The sequence below is a fragment of the Protomyctophum bolini genome (genome assembly GCF_963924005.1).
Source record: "Protomyctophum bolini genome assembly, chromosome: 14".
Classification (NCBI taxonomy): domain Eukaryota; kingdom Metazoa; phylum Chordata; class Actinopteri; order Myctophiformes; family Myctophidae; genus Protomyctophum; species Protomyctophum bolini.
Window position 1 is genome coordinate 8,692,139 of NC_137875.1, and position 19,014 is coordinate 8,711,152.

Here is a 19,014-nt window from a genome sequence, read left to right on the forward strand (position 1 = left end):
GAATGAGCTCAGTGGATAGACTCGCACCCCCCCTCCCTCCCCCCAAGAGGATGAAGGGATGTGTGCCTAAAGCCTCTAATTACACACACACACAACAATCCTAGCAATCCCAAAATCTCTTCCCATCCGACACGCCGCAGCGCTCACAGTCACCAGAGGAGGAGGAGGATGAGGAGGAGGAAGCCTCCTTCAGCATCACAACCAAACAAACACTCAAACAAACAAACAGAACACGCTTCTCAACGGGGGTCGACAATGGCCATGCAACTGCTCACTACGGAGCATGTGATCCAAGTCAGGGGGTTTCAGGGGGTCCCTGAAACATGATTTCAGGGACCCCCCCCCCCCCCATTTCTCAGACAGCAAAGGTCCATTTGTAGCCCTTTGTATGCCAATAAAAATGAAATACACAATGAAATGCCACTATAGGCCCCATTTTACTTTACCCCTTTCTTCGTTCTGACGGAGAAAAAGAAAAGCTGATCAAATTACAAATGTGTGGGTGTGTGTGTGTGTGTGTGTGTGTGTGTGTGTGTGTGTGTGTGTGTGTGTGTGTGTGTGTGTGTGTGTGTGTGTGTGTGTGTGCGTGCGTGCGTGCGTGCATGTGTGTGTGTGTGTGTGTGTGTGTGTGTGTGGGGGGGGTCAACTCAATAGCCGAGTGTTAGGGAGCGTAGCTCTAATGCCTGGCATGCAGCGAGTCCCCGGTTTGATCCCCGGCTGTCAGGACCATTTGCCGCGATATGTCACTCTGCTATTCGTTCTCCATGTTTCCGCTTTCTCTCTCCGCTGTATACTGTCAATACAGGCAACAGTAAAATCTATGGAAAATGTTCACCTACATACTGTAGCCAGCAGTACGAAAGCAGGGATGTCAGGTTGAGAGTCGTTAATGGCTCTGCCTCTCTCTGAGCACATAAACAACTTCTCTGCCCAGTCCCTCCGAGCTTCAGTTGCCACGGAAGCAATCAACAAGAGATAGGCAGGATGTATGCGTGTAAGTGTACGTGTGTCCTGTGTGCGTACTGTAAGTGTGTGTATGTGTTTGTGTTTGTCTGTGTGCACTGCGCGTGTGTATGCGTGTGTGTATGTCCTAGCTAGCGAGATTGCGTGTGCAATATAACGTGATGGCATAATTTTGCCCCGCGGTTTGTTTGTTTGTTTGTCTGCAATCTCTTGACAGGATCGTAGCAGACAGAGCCTGGGGGGGCCGCAGTCGGAATGCTTATTTTGCTGTTACGTGAGTGGGTTTCTCTGTGTTTAGTTGGTGCCATGGCAGTGCATAAGCACTCTATATGTGGGCATGTATATACTGTAGGGCTTGTGGCCGTGTTGTTGGTGTCCGTCTGGAAGGACAAGCAGCCAGGGGGGCGAAGGGGGCCTGAGTTAGTCTCTAAAACAACTACTGACTGAGGTCAATCGCCCACATGCCGTTGCTAAAAGTGGGAGGAAGCAAGTATCCTTCGTGTGGTCCTTCGTATCAGGGCGGTGGTTATAGGATCGGTTTCCAGAGCGGTGGGCGTTTAGGTTTGTTAGGTTTCGTCAGCTCTACGTTGCATTTAAAAGTCCCCCACCGGAGGAACGCATCGCTGGGCGGAGATCTCACGTCATCCGGCAGAGCCAGGCTACAGCATTAGAGTTTCATCTGGCAGGGCCAGGCTACAGCATTAGAGTTTCATCTGGCAGGGCCAGGCTACAGCATTAGAGTTTCATCTGGCAGGGCCAGGCTACAGCATTAGAGTTTCATCTGGCAGCGCCAGGCTACAGCATTAGAGTTTCATCTGGCAGGGCCAGGCTACAGCAGTAGAGTTTCATCTGGCAGCGCCAGGCTACAGCATTAGAGTTTCATCTGGCAGGGCCAGGCTACAGCAGTAGAGTTTCATCTGGCAGCGCCAGGCTACAGCATTAGAGTTTCATCTGGCAGGGCCAGGCTACAGCATTAGAGTTTCATCTGGCAGGGCCAGGCTACAGCATTAGAGTTTCATCTGGCAGGGCCAGGCTACAGCATTAGAGGTTCATCTGGCAGGGCCAGACTACAGCATTAGAGTTTCATCTGGCAGGGCCAGGCTACAGCATTAGAGTTTAGTTAGAGATCTCACGTCATCTGGCAGGGCCAGGCTACAGCATTAGAGTTTAGTTAGAGATCTCACGTCATCTGGCAGGGCCAGGCTACAGCATTAGAGTTTAGTTAGAGATCTCACGTCATCTGGCAGGGCCAGGCTACAGCATTAGAGTTTAGTTAGAGATCTCACGTCATCTGGCAGGGCCAGGCTACAGCATTAGAGTTTAGTTAGAGATCTCACGTCATCTGGCAGCGCCAGGCTACAGCATTAGAGTTTCCCAAACACGGGGTCGAGGACCCGGTTTTATTTGTTCGCAATTTTTCTTTTAATAATTTCCAAGAAGTTAAATAAATCAAATAAAGCATGTGCGGGCATAATATAAAGACATTCTGATGTTTAATCAACCTAATTGCATGAAATAAATCTAAAGAAAATCCATACTTTTTAAACATTTTAAGAAGTAGTGAAAATAGCCAATCTACAAGGTCACAACGCGGCGCATGGCGAGGCATGCATGGTGAGCTTGTTGATCCAGGGGAGACATCACATTTATCTCTCTCTTTTCTTTCTTTTTGGGGGTCTTGTCTCTCAAGCTACAAAAGCTTGGCAACCTCCGAGCTAGAGAGAGAGAGAGAGGGTCCCAAGGCCAAAGCCGCCCGCCTAACAGCTCATAACATGAGATTAAGAGCCTGATACAGGCTCCCTGCCCCATGTCCAAAGCCACACCGGATAGCCTTTCACGTTGATGACACAGACCAGATAGTGATAATCCGAACTCCAGATCCCTCCTCGCGCATGCAGCACAGCGTAGCTAACGAGACGGACAGATGTCCAACGACCGGTTGAAACGCCTCGAGGCAGAAAAGGAGACTGCACTCCATTACGATTGCGATGAAAGGACTGGCGGTCTCGTTCTGTGTGTGGGCAGTGGTAACAAAGTACTCAAGTATACTGTACTCGAGTACAATTCTGAGCTACTCGTACTTTACTTGAGTATTTCCAATTCCCAATACTCTTACTTCTACTCTGCTACGTCTCAAGAGGCAAATATTGAACTTTTACTCCACTATTTGAAAACTTTAGGTACTACTTACTTTGTAGATTTTGATTATGATTACAACACTCAACATTAACAACTTCAGCGCTGCAGTATACATTTCAGATATCTGTAAATAGCTGATCTGTGTCGCGATGCGGCGCATTGTGAGCTTGTAGATCTGCGACTTCAAAAAGAGTTTTACACATTTGAAAACTTGACATTCTGCATGAGTACTTTATCTTTGGTACTTTAATTTTGTAAAGTACATTTTGATACCAATATCATTACTCTTTACATTACATTTGAATTCTGGAAGTTTACCTGTAACGGAGTACTTCAATCTTGCTGCACTGATACTTTTACTCGAGTGAAACACGCCAGTACTTTTTTCCACGACTGGGGGAAACACCTGGAGGCATGATAAAGTTGATTGCACTCTATTACTGCTATGAATGGCCTGGCGGTCTCATTCTGTACGTGAGCGTACAGTATGTGCAACACAATACACCATATGTTTTCTTCACTGTGCCGCGGGGCGCAACATTCATACTCCTATGTCTCTGCTGTCAGGGAGAAACCACATAACTCTAAAATGATCCAATTATCAGGAAAATGAAGGAAACCATATAATATATATTCACGCACGCACGCACACACACACACACACACACACACACACACACGATTATATTATATGGGTTGTTATTTCTGGCCGAGGTCACCAGCTCCTCCGACCACAGAGCCACCAAGGTGCATGTGTGTGAGCACTCGCACAATGCGTGCACTATGCGTGTGAGTGTGCGTGTGTGTGTGTGTGTGTATGTAATGTATGCATGTGTAAGACATGAGGGCAGCCACTGTCTCCTCTGTGTGTCACATCCAATCAGACCCAGGCGAGGGTCAGCTCTCTGCAGAGTGAAATCCCTGCGCGCGTGTGCGTGTGTGTGTGTGTGTTTATGACAGATCTGGACCACACTGTGATGTCTTATTCATGCCGTATCAATTTATAATGACCAGGCCAGTCCCAGTGTGTGTGTGTGTGTGTGTGTGTGTCTGATGTGTGCGTGTGTATGTACAGTATATGAATATCTGGAGCATCAGGACTACCAGTGTCTATATGCAGCAAAACACACGCACGCACACACACACACACGTACAGTACACACACGTACAGTACACACACACGGCACTGATGAGCGCTTTGGAGTGAATATTTCACAGAGCCGTGTGTTCAATCATTCATGAGGGACGGACAGAGAATCTTTAGTAAATACAAACGTTTCTCCTCTGCTCCGCCGGCGTCTCCTCTCCACTCTGCCTCCAGCCTGTCTTCTCTAGGATGGACACTAACACTGTCTCCTCTCCACTCTGCCTCCAGCCTGTCTTCTCTAGGATGGACACTATAGTACACTGTCTCCTCTCCACTCTGCCTCCAGCCTGTCTTCTCTATAGGGTGGACACTACACTGTCTCCTCTCCACTCTGCCTCCAGCCTGTCTTCTCTAGGATGGACACTAACACTGTCTCCTCTCCACTCTGCCTCCAGCCTGTCTTCTCTAGGATGGACACTACACTGTCTCCTCTCCACTCTGCCTCCAGCCTGTCTTCTCTAGGATGGACACTAACACTGTTGATTTCATCAACGTAAAACTATGACAAAAAATGATATATGATATATAATATAAACTAAAAATAAATATATTTAAAATGTAGTCAAAAAATGCATACTAGACAAAAAAAAGAGAGGGACTAGTGGAGTTGTTTACGCTTTTGGTTTTGCGCTCTGAAAATAGCAGATCTACAAGCTCACAACGCTTTGCCCTGCGACTCTTGGTGAGCTTGTAGATTGGCTATTTTCAGCATGCAACAAAGTGTAAAATCAGCCATCTGACAATTTATGTACTTAATGTGTACTTTTGAATACTTTCGGTATTTACTTGATTATATACTTAGTCCACCACTACTCGACTTTCTGTCCAAGGCCTCCATCTTCTCCTCTCTCTCTCTCTCTCTCTCTCTCTCTCTGTGGGCTGTGAATATTTCAGATGGCAGAGTGGTTTTTAAATTACCCCCTTTTGGCTTCCTGCTCCCCCTCAGATGGTTTGGTCTGTGTTTCTCCCTCAGACACGGTCCGTAACATCGTAAAGGAAAACAGCGACAACCCGTAAAAGCCACTTTTACCAGTTGACAAGGACATGGAGGGGCACGTAGGAGGGGGAGGGGGGGGGGCACACCGCGAGGTGAGGTTTGGTTATATGGCTGTCCCAGCTAAACAACGAGCATGAGTCTAGTTCCAATCTCCCTCAAATCATCAGGCCTTTTACAGAGAGTGCACAAATGGAACCAAATGTGTACAGACGGGCGAGTGTCTAACTATAGGAGAATGTACAAAAGACTTGCCCAAATGTGCCCAAATGTGACGACCTCGTCACATTTGAGATGACGGCTATGGCTGTTTTTAGCCCCAGGAGTGTTTTTCATGCAAAAATAATGCTTGCAATGGATTCAAGAATCATGAAAACCCCCTAGTTTGACATGTCACATGCTACATAAAGCATAATGAAAATTGTAATGTTTTGCCTTATATATGTATAATAGGTTGTTATAATAATGGTACCCCAAGTTTCAACCCCTGAATTCACCATGATCCACTAATTATTGTTATTTGGATGACCCTAAGAATTATGAAAAAAACCTTGAACGATTAAAATTGCAATTTATTTTAGGTCAAAGCTAAAGGAGAAAAAAAGGTGTGAGTCCGGAGAAGACTCGGGTCTAGTTTACTAAGTGGTTACTACGTCTCTCCTTATACAGCCGCTGTTTACACGCTGTCTGTCACAGACTGAGTAGGACTGGAGATCAGCAGAGCTGCCACCCCGATGGCACGGCCATGCAGCCAACCGCCAGATGAAGACAGGTTGCTATAGGGACCGCTGCCACGCAGGGGGCCCTGGGGGTCTCCAGAGAGAGAGAGAGAGGGGGGGGGAGAGAGAGAGAGGGAGAGAGGCAGGTCATTCATCACCCAGGACAAAAAGCAAAGGAAACGACAAGACCAGCCTGGGCCATTAACAGCCTGCCAGGCACACACACACACACGCGCGCGCGCTCGCGCAAACGCACAGGGAGTCGAGGGACGGAAGAAGAAACAACAACAACATTCAAATCATTCAATACAGTACTGCGTACACAAAGTTAAACGCTGAAAGAAAACCTGGTGTTTCCTCCTGCAACACGGAAGGAGAAATTCAGCAGCTTCACAGTCAGCAGCACTCTTACATCACAGGCCTCAAAAGAATGTGAAACATCCCAACATCGCGCCTGGGGAATTACTCCGAAAACAGTCAACAAAGACAGAAATAAGTGAGATGGAAGACATATAATGGATGTCTTTGTTACTCATTCATTTCAGAGCTCCCGAATAAAGTCCTTCATCTCCTCCGCGTGCCACACGATCGCAACCCACAAATGTCCAAATGCCGCCCAAACAAACAGCCGATCTACAAGCTCATAGCGACGGGGCAGACGCGGCGCACCGTGAGCTTGTAGATCGTCCGTTTTCTGGCGCGCGACGCCGCCGCGCGTCCGAGCCCGCCAACACAAACACACGAGAGCCTCAACACATACTTAGAGCACAGCCTCTTTTATCTCCCGAAATAGCCGTATAAAAAGAGCGTAATCCCCTCGTGCATGCCTGCCATCCACACATTAGCACCGAGAGGTGCAATTATGCTGTTATTCCGCGTGTCTGTTTGTGTTTAATTAGTGTTATTCTACTCTCTCTCTCTCTCTCTCGTCCTCGCTGTGTGGATGTGTAGCGTTACTGTGTGCGTTTTACCTAGTCTTACACACACACACACACACATATACACACACACACCAGCGTGGGTGTGTGTTTTGGTTTTGTGTACATCAGTCGTCAAGCATTAGCACGGAAACACGAGTGTGCAGAGAAAGAGAGAGAGACACTCCCACCACCACATCTCAGAGCCCCCCCAGAGTTGCGGCTCCAACCACACCCTATGACCCCCCCACCCCCTTCTCTTCCTGCCACGCCCCCTGGCCACGCCCCCCTCCTCTTATCTCATACCTCCCATGGTGCTACTAAATGGAACACCTCCTCTCCTTCGTGTTGCCAAGTCCGCTTATTATGAAAGACTTTGGCCTCGTTTTTCCGAAATAGCGGTAGTTGTGATTTCAGCCAGTTTGTTTCTAAAGTGTAACTGCTCGTTCAGGCTCGCTTCCTAATTTTCAAACAAAAACTCACGTCAAGGAACCCCCAAATGAATTGATTTGAACATGTCAAGATTAGTTTTGAGATGGTATGTATAGATCCTTGTTTTCATCGACCCGGTGGCTTGATTCTCTCGCAAAATCTGGCAACCAGTGCTCCTCTCGCCACCCACCCTGCGTCACCTCGACCTCCCCGTCGCCACAGCACAATGTGCTGCCTATCCAAACAACACCGTCTGACGCCAGCGGGCCAGCGGCGCCCAATCAAACGAGACACTGTCGGTGTGGACGCTCCGTGTTTGTTTGTTTACCAGCAGTGACGGGCAACCCGCTGCGAATACGCAACCCCACGCCCAGGTTGTTCAAACCAGATGCTGTTCCCTTGGGCCAGTTATCTCACACACACGCACGCGCACACACGCACACGCACACGCACACACACACACGCACACAACTAGGCACTGTATAAATCAGGCACTACACTAAACCATGACAGCTACTTCACCTAAATGGTAAATGGTGCTTTTATCCATTACATAGATTGTGTATTACTGACCTGCACATCGGGAGCAATTAGGGGTGCAGCGTCTTGCTCAAGGACACTTTGACACTAACTCTGGGGGAGCCCACAGGGATCGAACCGGGAACCTTCCAGTTCCCAGGCGGCCGCTCTACCCCTGATCCACTGCCGCCCCCGCCTAAACCTCCAAATGACTAATCCTAATCCCAACCGCAATATTTACCGCCTATGCCCAGCTTTCCGGGTTTGTGTGAACACAAACATTGGCTTGGGATTGGCTGATCACCCCATAGCGATGATTTGATTGGCTGAGCAAAGTACATATTGAAGATAAAAGTGAGGGCAGAAAAGTGAAGACGCCAAAAGTGATAAGCCGGAATGACTTTTGTGATGATTTGATTGGCTGAGCACAGAATGTGATGTATGATGATGAGAGAGCTCTTTGCTTCACACGAGCATGATTGTTAAACTCTGTAACACTTTTTGACATTCATTGTCAAAGGGAATGTAATGTTTGTGTAGGACAAAGTTTGTGCACACACACACTAAAAGCTGAACATAGGAGGGGCTAGAGCCCCTTAAAAAACAACCGTCTGGCCTGTGAGGACCAGGACAAATTAAGTTATTCATATTCTACTAGTTGTGTGTGTGGGGGACCTTTTTGGCCCTCACAGGTATATCAGCACACATCACACACACACACACGTGCACGCACACGCACACACGCACACACACACACACACACACACACACACACCCCTCTCTCTCTCTCGCCATCCTTCCTTCCTCCTGCTCTCCCACTGTGAACAGGCGCTAATTACAGACAAGGAGCAGTAGATTACAGATCACATTCTGCAGGCTGTAGGGGTGTGGGGGGGGAAAAGGAAGGTGGGGGTGTGAGGGGGCCGACAGGTCGTTAACAATGATGGATGCAACGTTATCCTCTAGCGTTATTGTCTGCCAACGTCCCGCGATGCCACCCGCCCCGCCCCTGTTGACCCATTGGCTTGGACGGCGGTGCCATCAATCAGCGGCTGCTCTGAGCCGCTATAACCGTCTCTAATAATCTCTAATCAACTCCAATCGGCTCCAATTATCTTCCCCCGTCTTCTTTCCAGCGTCTCTCTTATCTCTGGGGGCGGCGAGGGGAACGAGAGGGGTGGTGGTGGTGGTGGTGGGGAGGTGAAGGGAGAGAGTGGGCTGGTGCCCCGCCCCCAGCTATTCCTTTCAATGAAAGTTGCTCAGTGGCGTTTGAAGCATCCGGAAGAACGCTCTATACTTCGTCATTTTTCGTGATTTGGGCATTATTTACAATTTAGGCATTTAGCAGACGCTCTTTATCCAATCCAGAGCGATTTACAGTCGCTGGTAATACATCAAATACATAAAAAATAGTCATCATGATTCATACGTAAGCTTAAGAACCGTGGAATATCATATCCAAATGTTGGTGCCCAAATGCCGAAGTGCTAACTCGCCTGAATGCGCCTGAGTCGATTATACAACAGTTAGTTACCCTTAAAATTAAGAGTCGCTTTATTGACAGATGAACTATACGACGATGTCCAAGAAACTAGCGAGCCAGAATGCTTCCGCGAAACAAACCGTTGTATAATTCATGTTAAACCACATCCGCATGCTCTTTTGCTCGTCCATGTACTTCGCCCGCCTGCAGTTCCAGCTTTGGCCAGTAGTGCACGGCGGCTTCACCGTCTCCCAGCCGCTCTGGGACCTGCATGGGTTCCAGGACCCAGCCTCGCCACTTCCACCCCGTGCATGTAAAGCAGTGCGAGGCCATTTCCGCTACAGGATGTAAGCATAAGCTTCATTTATAAAGTGCCATTCAAAACAAAGTTACAAGGTGCTGTACAATTTATCACATTACAACCAAAGCATCAACCAGCTAGTAGCTACAGGTGATGTAAAACAGAGTGCTTATGAAACAAAATGTGTTTCCAAGAGACTCTTCAGAGTGGGAGCAACCACTGCAAACGCCTGGTGTAGAGTCTGGACTCGGGTACGACCAGAAGGCCTTTGCCAGAAGGCCTTTGCCAGAGCACCTGAGTGATCTCACATATTCTGCACTGGTTTCAGTCATTCAGAGTACATGGCAGCAAAACCTAAATGTCAGCTGTCAGGCGCCAGGGAAGACGTATAAATAGTACGCTAACCCATTTAGAACTCAGGCCTGAGGTTTCTGTCCCAAGAGTCCCTTCTTAGAAATGCAATGGAGTCAAAAGTACAATATTATATATATATATTGAAACGTCATCACCAGCTTGCAAAAGACAAAAATAAATACCCTCCAAAACATTACTTACGGTAAGTAACAAATCTACCTAGTTGCTGGCTTCAGTTCAGACACAAAGACATGCGCATGCACGCACGCACGGGTGTGATTTTATTACTTGTTATGTGAACAACGACAGTGTGGACTCTCAAGGCTGCTCTCTATTCTCTGCTAACGGCACTCTGCCCTAATTCGCTGCGGTCTCTTTGTAGCGAAAGCTCCTCATTACCGCGGCTTAATGACTGCATGGCAGTGGAGTCTTTAAAAGCAACCCAACAACACCACAGTCCTCTGCTCATTGAGCCCCACACAGCCTTTTATGAACTCAGCGTTTAGCTCGCTTCCCGGAAGAGTTAGTAGGTACAGAACTCTGCCGCCCGGCCGCCTGCTCACCAGAACCCCATCCAGGGACCACATCACAACCGGCTCACCGTCAAACAAAGAATAGATTTCAAGATACTGATCACCAGCTACAAGACAACAACAAGCAGGCTCCCGCTACCCGCTACCTCTCTGACCTCCTCCAATGCCACTGCCCCCTCCCTCTCCCTCAGGTCAGCTGATGCCAACCTCCTGGACATCCCCAAGGAGGGAGGGAGGGAGGGGATTTGTGTTTGTGCAATCGTTTTAGGTATTTTCATCAAAAAACAAAGGGACGGAGAATAAAGGGGGGCAAGGGGGAGGAGAGATCAAAGAAACCCAACACGCTATCTACATAATTATTTCTACATGGTACCTGAGCTGAGATATAAAGCTCAGTCCCAGACCACCTTTAAAACCGCACTCAAAATGCACCTCTTCAGACTTCTACTACCTATAATTCCAATCCCCCCTTACCATTCTTCTAATAGTTTCTATAACTTTCTAACCTTTAGTTGTTCTTAGTTGTTCCTAGTTTAAAAAAAGAGCCATGAGAGTTCACGGACCACACTTTCAGAACGGCTATATCTACTACCGCATCCCCTGTCTGTCTGTCTGTCTGTCTGTCTGTCTGTGTGTGTGTCTGTCTGTCTGTCTGTCTGTCTGTCTGTCTGTCTGTCTGTCTGTCTGTCTGTCTGTCTGTCTGTCTGTCTGTCTGTCTGTGTGTGTGTGTGTGTGTGTCTGTCTGTCTGTCTGTCTGTCTGTGTGTGTGTCTGTCTGTGTGTCAGTCATCTCAGCAGGATGACTGAGACCGACAGGCACTTTGTAACGAGCAAGTCAGATCCATAACACTTGTGAGTCAAGTGATAGACAAGAGACAGAGACACAGGCAGAGGAGAGAGGGAAGGAAGGAAGGATGTCAAGAGTACAGTGAGAGAGAGAGAGAGAGAGAGAGAGAGAGGAGGAGAGACAGACAGCGAGAGGGCCAATTAATTCTCCAACCAGGAGAAGAGGAACCATCTGGGTTAGCGCTCCACCTGAGGGCATCAGGGTTTCCCATTAACCTCCCTTGTTAAGGCCATTAAAGACAGACCCTAACAAGCCCCTGTGAGCACTTAGAGCAAGTGCAAAGGCACAGACCTACCCCAGTCCCCCCCCCCCCACCACACACACACACACACACACACACACACACACACACACACACACACACACACACACACACACACGCACACACACAATAGCGCAATACCAGTACAAGTCTTCCTCGGGGAGCCCGAGAGCCTTTTAAGTCCATTAAAAGCCGTTGGCGGGAGTGAGACAGGGCTGTGTGTAACCTAACCACATCAGTCTGGAACCAGAACCTGTGGTGTGGCCCAGACACACTGCTTAGGAATTAAGTTTAGGCACATTAGGCAAAATAAAAAGGCTTTAGTCTGGGATCCTCTGCTACCACACCCGCAGTCTATCCAAGGGCCAGGGGTCACACGTTAAGACACTGTCTGTCCATCTCGAAGGTACCTGTAGGAACCGCAACGTTTGCAATGTCCTCCCCTCGCGGCGCTTCGAGAACGGTCGTTTAACTGTTAGAGGAAATCAACGCGTGGCTTCTACACCTGAAAGGCGACGCTACGGGGCTCATTATGGTTGCCTTTCATCCCGGCCAAGGACGCAGAAGAACAAATGAGCGAGTGTGCGCCGCCGGACACATAGCGGATCGATTACGGGCCCGGCGTTTAAAACAAAAGTCTCATTCTCCAGAGCGCGGGCGAGGAGGAGGAGAGGCAGCGGCCGGGGTCGGGATATAATGAGCGTGAAGTGAAGATTGGACGAAACAGGAGGAGGGCTGTGTTTGCACAATTCCTCTGGTTGTTGGCAGAGCCCTCGCAGCCCCAGATGGACTAATCACTGTTGTTCAAGGCCATCCTCTGGTTGGGAATGGCCCGGGTCTGCTCTGTGTCTGCTCCGGGCCAGACACACCAGACAGCCAGTGCTGCTGCTCAGTGTCAAGTGCAATGCTGACGCGGACAGTCCATGTGAGTCAGGCCGGCCTTTCTCTCTCCCTCTCTCTCGATGATGCTGCTTTTAAAACCGAAAGCTCTATGGATAATGATAGGGTACGGCCGAGACAGAGCTGTTAAGGGAGAGACACAGCCCTCAAGGTGGCTTTTAAAGATCAGAGAGAGGTCAGCAGATGCCGGAGGTTGACGTTTGGGATCATGGGAGAGAAATGGGTTTTCCGTGTCACGCGGCTGACATTATTCCCAGACGCTCCTCCTTCAGGTAACCTAAACCGGAAAACAAGCGAGCCTGAATGATCAGCCGGCAACTGATTATCCCTTTGGACGGGAGGAGTAAAAGTTTAGCGCTATAGGAAAGGGAAGGGAGCACTTTCTGGTTCCTGGATGAGGGGCAATTACTTTTACAGCCTCACCAAGCTGATGGCAGCTCTGATGAGCACACAGGGGGAGGGCGGGGAGAGAGAGTGGGAGAGAGAGAGAGAGAGAGAGAGAGAGAGAGAGAGAGAGAGAGAGAGAGAGAGAGAGAGAGAATTGCTTCATCGTGCCATTGCTTCACGGATTGAATATCGACATGCCACATGCTGTGAACTTAGACATCGGCCATTTTCAGCGTGTGACTCCCATTCATACGACAAACATTATGAATCGGCAAGAGGTGTCTGGGTCAGGGACAGGCTGACTTGCTGATTCCTCTCTCTCTAACAAACCCATCACCCTGGGAAGGTCATTCCTCTGTCTCTCTAATAAACCCATCCATCCTGCATGCAGAGCAGGCATGTGAGAGTGGGCGTGGGTCACGTAACAATGAGTCTGGCCTGGCCTTCGCCAGTGGAAACGTAAACGAAGACTGCATGCGATGGAGCTCACACTCATAATGAAGACTGCATGCGATGGAGCTCACACTCATAATGAAGGGGGGTATACGGTTCCTTTGGCCCGCGGAGCTTCGGGGACCTCTCCAGTGACATAAAACGGACCCTCATTAAGCGACGCAGACATCCTTTTCACCTGGATAACAGCTCAGAGTCAAATGTCCCCCCAATTCAATTCAATTCAATTCAGCTTCATAAGTCCTGCCAATCACACCGACGCCCCATCACCGGCGAACTCACGACACCGACGGACAGGGAGAGCACGGAGGATCTGCCAGATGACTTGGCAAATGGAGAGCAGAACCAAAACGACCCCGCCAAGGATGGCTGAATTTCCACTCCTTCTTGTCTACTTTCTCACGCGCGCACAGTGAATAATAGGCAGGATACACACACACACACACACACACACACACACACACACACACACACACAGACCCTGTCTGGTTTGACAAAGAAGCTTGTTAATGAGAACCCGGTGAGATCACAGAATGTGATTCTATTTAATTGGACTGTAATTGTCCTTAAATTCGAAATATAACCAAGACAAACAAACTGAAGCCCATTAACAATTTAAACACAGATTGTGAAAAACTTTGCTTTGAGGATAAAGGTGGAAAGATCCTCTGTGGATTTGTGTAATTAAAGAAGATCAGAAAAGGGTAACAGATACATCCAAGAAAAACAAAAATGAGGAGGAGGAGGGAGTAAACGGGATGAGATACAGGGAGATTTAGGGTCTTGCCTGGCCACTAATAGTGTGTGTGTGTGTGTGTGTGTGTGTGTGCTGACAGACAGAGAGGCCTACTCCGGCCAAAACAATAATAATAAGTGTAGTACTCACAGTCGGGACAGCGCAGGGTTCTTCTGAAACAGTAACTCTGGAAGTTGCAGCAGTTGATTTCGGTTCAGACGCCTAGAAGCAGGGGAAACAGACCGTGAGTGTGCGCGTGTGCATTGCATGGCACGCACATTCGCACCAGCTTGTGGCTGAGCGCACGCAACGCGCGCGTATGCGTCGGTTGTTGTGTGCGAGCGTGTTAATGTTCATTTCTGCGTGCTGCTGTAGAATCAGCGTAGCCGGGGGCTATTATATTTCAGTGCTGTGCTCAGTGTCACATAAATATCCGACTGAAAGTTCAGGGGAATTAAACTGCTAGTCAGGGAGACAGTGCAGTAAATTATCGCCGTGCAGTAAAATTATAGTGCAGCGCCGAGTGGAATTCGGTGCCCATGGTGATCTTTCCCATGCTCACCGTTTAAACAACCCAACAAGGTCCACGGGGTTATCCCGGGTGCTAAGATCGTATCTGCGGTGAACTGTCGACACAACATGTTTCTAAAACACCCATTACAGGATGAGCTCAGCTCCCGAGCCTGAGGCAGCCTTTGCCCGGGCGGGGCTCGGGCCTTATGGCACCAGATCTCCTGCCCGGGCGGGGCTCGGGCCTTATAGTTGGCACCAGATCTCCTGCCGACGTCAAACAACCAAATGCCCAAGACCGGCGGAGCTTTATGCAAATACGTCAACGAAGCCAACGAGGAACAGACTGTTGCTAATCTGTTGGAGACCACAGCTCCCGCTCCCGCTCCCTCTCTCTCTGAATGGCCCATTGATGGCACATGGGAGTGAATGGCTGTGGCCGGGGCAGAACGGGGGCCAGAGAGGAGGAGGAGGAGGAGGAGGAGGATGATCTGGGAAGGCATGCCGCGCTGCCATGCCTTCAGACACATCCAGACAGATGTTGGGCGCCGTGCCCACGCACTGCAGCGTGCGTACACAGGAGAGGGACGAGCTTAGCCAGCCGGCGATAGAGATTTAGCGCCGTGATGGGCATTAATGGCCTCTAACTGGTGTGTTCGCGCTCAACTGTAGTACCTGCCGGTGCGGTTGGGGTTTTAGTGGCTTTTTTCCCCCCCTCTCTTTCTCTTTTTTTGTGTTACATCAGAGAAAATGGGTCCGCTTGGTTTCCACATCGGTCTGGCACATGTGCGCGTCTAGCCAATGTTTTGCATCAGCGGGATATTACATGTGGGGGGAGGGGGGGCGTGTGTGTGAAAAGGCAGCCATGCAAGCATCTCAGAGTTTAGCAAATGTAAACGTTAAAACCGCAAGTGTTCCAGATCAGCGAGCAGACGCTCCGTATACGCTAACTGACACGTGCGCGCGGCGTCCGCGGAAAGTCATCTGCCACGCACGTTTTTTTTCCCAGTGTGGCCGCGGCGCTATTGATTTGCTAATGGGTGGGGGGTGAGGTGCGGTGGAGTGTTGTTTGTCTTGTGTGTTTTTTTTAGATTCTTTTTTGGGCTGTTTACAAGCCGGCCCGGTGGAGGAACCCTGGTGCAGGCCAGATGTTACATTGAACTCTCAGACAGGGTGCAAATGTAACCAAACAATTAGGGGTCTGTTTGGTTACATTTTGTGCCCCGTCAGAGTCGGAAGTTACTGTGTAACAGTGTGAGTGCATCACTTCCCACTGTGGTCACTGGTAGACAGTTAACCCATTCTGACCTGAGATCAGATGTCAGTTTAAAAAAAAATAGCAGACCAACAAGCTCGTAGCGCGATGAGCTTGTAGATCTGCTATTTTTTCAATAGCTAAAGCATAACATAATGCTAATAATAAACACCAAAAGGGGTTCTCGCCCCAAAATGGGTTTTAAGGTGACAAACCCTGTTCTGCGCCATACCCCTCTCAGCACCGACCGACCGACCGTGACGGAATGGCATAAAATGGCATATAAAAGCATAGATCTCTGCTAGCGTTTCTAATTGGTAGTGGTTGTTCTGCTTTTTTTTATGGTCGTGGGTGGAGGGTGTGTGTACTTTTTTCGACCGAGAATTAAATGGAATTAACACATGGCAATGGGCATTTTTTTCTTTGTCTGTGGAGCACGCCTAAAAGCCTCATGTTGTACTACTTGTGCCAGTGTTGTGCTCATGAAAATAGCAGATCTACAAGCTACGCAACGCGTCACGAATACCACACGTGGCACCAGCGTGCAACAGAGTATAAGGCAGGCTTTAAACGCTGGCGAAGTGCTGCTATACTCACAGCCTCTCCAGTTCCTTCATGTCATCAAAGGCTCCACGCTCAACCACCCCAATCTGGTTCTCCATCAACTGTCTGCAGAGAGAGAGAGAGAGAGAGAGGGAGAGAATGAGACAAAGAAAAAGACAGACAGACAGTGAGAGAGAGCGACGTTCAGAGGCTGTGTGATGGGATGCACAGCATGCATTGATTTGCCATGTCTTCTGGAAGGGTTGTGTGTTTTAACACAAGTGTTGAGGCTGGGGGCTGTTTGTGTGGCCACAGTCCTTGTAGCATGTGTACTCAAGGTGGCTGCAGGAGATTCAACACCTCGCACGCACACGCACGTACGCATGCAGACGCACGCACACGCATGCACACACACACACACACACACACACAGGGCAGCGGTGTAGTGGTGGTCTGGGGCACGGTGTGGAATCTTGGCGAATGGGAAGCAGGGATGGCAGCCAGGAAAAGAGTTTCCTAAGGTGGCTGGGGGAGTGGGAGAGAGAGAGAGACGGGCCTGGGCTCTAGTGTGGTGGTCCGTTGGGTTTAGAAGGAAGGCGGTGGGGGAAGTCCAAGGGTGGGCAGCAGGTCAGAGAGTCTGTGAGTCTGTGATGGAAGAGCGAGGCCAGCTCCAAGGCTTTACAACTGGCACAATCAAGGGAAATAAGGTTCTGTGTGTGTTCATGTGCGCGTCACGCGTGTGTGTCTACGTGTGTGTGTGTGTGTGTGTGTGTGCGTGCATGCGTGTTTTGAACAGTATGCCTGGAACGAATCAACGCAGCGAGCTCCAAACTCGCGTGCAGCCGAAAAACAACACATTCGTGAGTGCGTTTGTGCAAAGGACGAATGCGTGCATGCGCGTGTGCACACACAACACACACACACACACACACACACATCTTTTCCTTACCTGCGCTGCCAAAGCTAACGCACCGAAAAGCCTTGGATTGGTTTTCTGAGGAGTGCTACAACAACACGAGGTCGAGAGGGAGAAGAGAGATCCTTTCCAAGGCTTTCTGAAGCAACAAGAGCGTTCCTTCATTACGTATACAACTGTTCTGTGTTGCAGGCGACCCCTCCGGGCCGCTGCGTAGCGAACGAGGTACCCGCGCCACGCTGCGACTCAGCGCTCTGTGCAACCCCCTCCTCGCCGCCGTCGAATATAAATGCTAATCATTGTTCACGCTCCATAAATATAGAGAGAAGACTGCAATTCAAATCCGTCCGGCTGTCTCATGAATTTAGATGGGAGGTGAAATATAAGAGCGCTTGCCTCTTGAGTGGAGAGAGAACTTTTCCTGTGGCTTTTAATCTCTCCGGTAGGTCTTATTTCTTTCTCTCTCTCCCTCTCTCAACTTTTAGGTTTTCAACAGTTTTGGCGTGTCCTCTTTTCACTCCCGTCTGTCGGCGTGCGTTGTGTGCGAAAAGTGTAGAACGCGGTCAATGGCTTACAGTATACACGTCATGTATCATTTACTGACCTTTTGACCGATTTGCGAATCTCACACAAAAGGCAGAATAGACCAGACATACAGACAGACAGCCAGCCAGACATACAGACAGCCAGACATACAGACAGCCAGACGGAACGGTGATGATATAAATCAGCTGGCTTTCCTTTCTAGACTGACAGGTTTGCTCGTTGACTGTAAGGACACGCCTCCCTTCCCGTCGCGCCTTGCCCTAGGGGTCACCCGAGGGTCAGCGGGGTCGAAAGTCAACCCCACTGTTAGTCTGTCTTCAGTGCCGCTGTTGACCTGCCGAGGGTCATAGCCTTCCCCGATATACACACTGGCAGACACGGGGTGTGTGTGTGTGTGTGTGTGTGTGTGTGTGTGTGTGTGTGTGTGTGCGCGGGTGCGTGTGCGTGTGTGTGCGTGTGTGTTGTCTGGAGAGTGGTGCAGGAAAGGGGAGTCAGTGGGTTTTTACAGTCTGGGGGAGGGGAGGAGGAGGAGGAGGAGGTTCTGTCTTTAGCAACGCTGCAAGAAACTGTTTCCTCCCTACTTGGTGTCAGTGACAACCTGGCAACGTGGAGGCATGTAACCTCCACACAGCCAGAGGAGGAGCAACGTGGAGGCATGTAACCTCCACACAGCCAGAGGAGGAGCAACGTGGAGGGATGTAACCTCCACACAGCCAGAGGAGGAGCAACGTGGAGGCATGTAACCTCCACACAGCCAGAGGAGGAGCAACGTGGAGGCATGTAACCTCCACACAGCCAGAGGAGGAGCAACGTGGAGGCATGTAACCTCCACACAGCCAGAGGAGGAGCAACGTGGAGGCATGTAACCTCCACACAGCCAGAGGAGGAGCAACGTGGAGGCATGTAACCTCCACACAGCCAGAGGAGCAACGTGGAGGCATGTAACCTCCACACAGCCAGAGGAGGCGTAGTGTTGATTTCGTCGACTAAGGGCCGATTCATACTCGTATTTTACCGCTGTTTCGGCGCTGTAGTGTCGAAATGATTTTGGCTCGTCAGACATTTTCAGTAGCACCGAAGAGCCAAGTTTAGGACGGTACCCGGCCCGCCCCCCCCGAACCTCAAATGACGTCACATTGTAGGCTTAACAGAGCCGAAC

The 19,014-nt window shown here is 49.5% G+C and overlaps 1 protein-coding gene across 1 annotated transcript in view; it reads right to left on the reverse strand.

Annotated features, from left to right (window-relative positions):
- The window catches only part of slit1a (slit homolog 1a), a 150,789-nt gene that overhangs the window by 110,314 nt on the left and 21,461 nt on the right, over window positions 1-19,014 (reverse strand). The window contains 2 exon segments of the mRNA XM_080782139.1: window positions 14,236-14,307; window positions 16,448-16,519. Coding sequence (XP_080638265.1) covers window positions 14,236-14,307; window positions 16,448-16,519 — 144 coding nt within the window.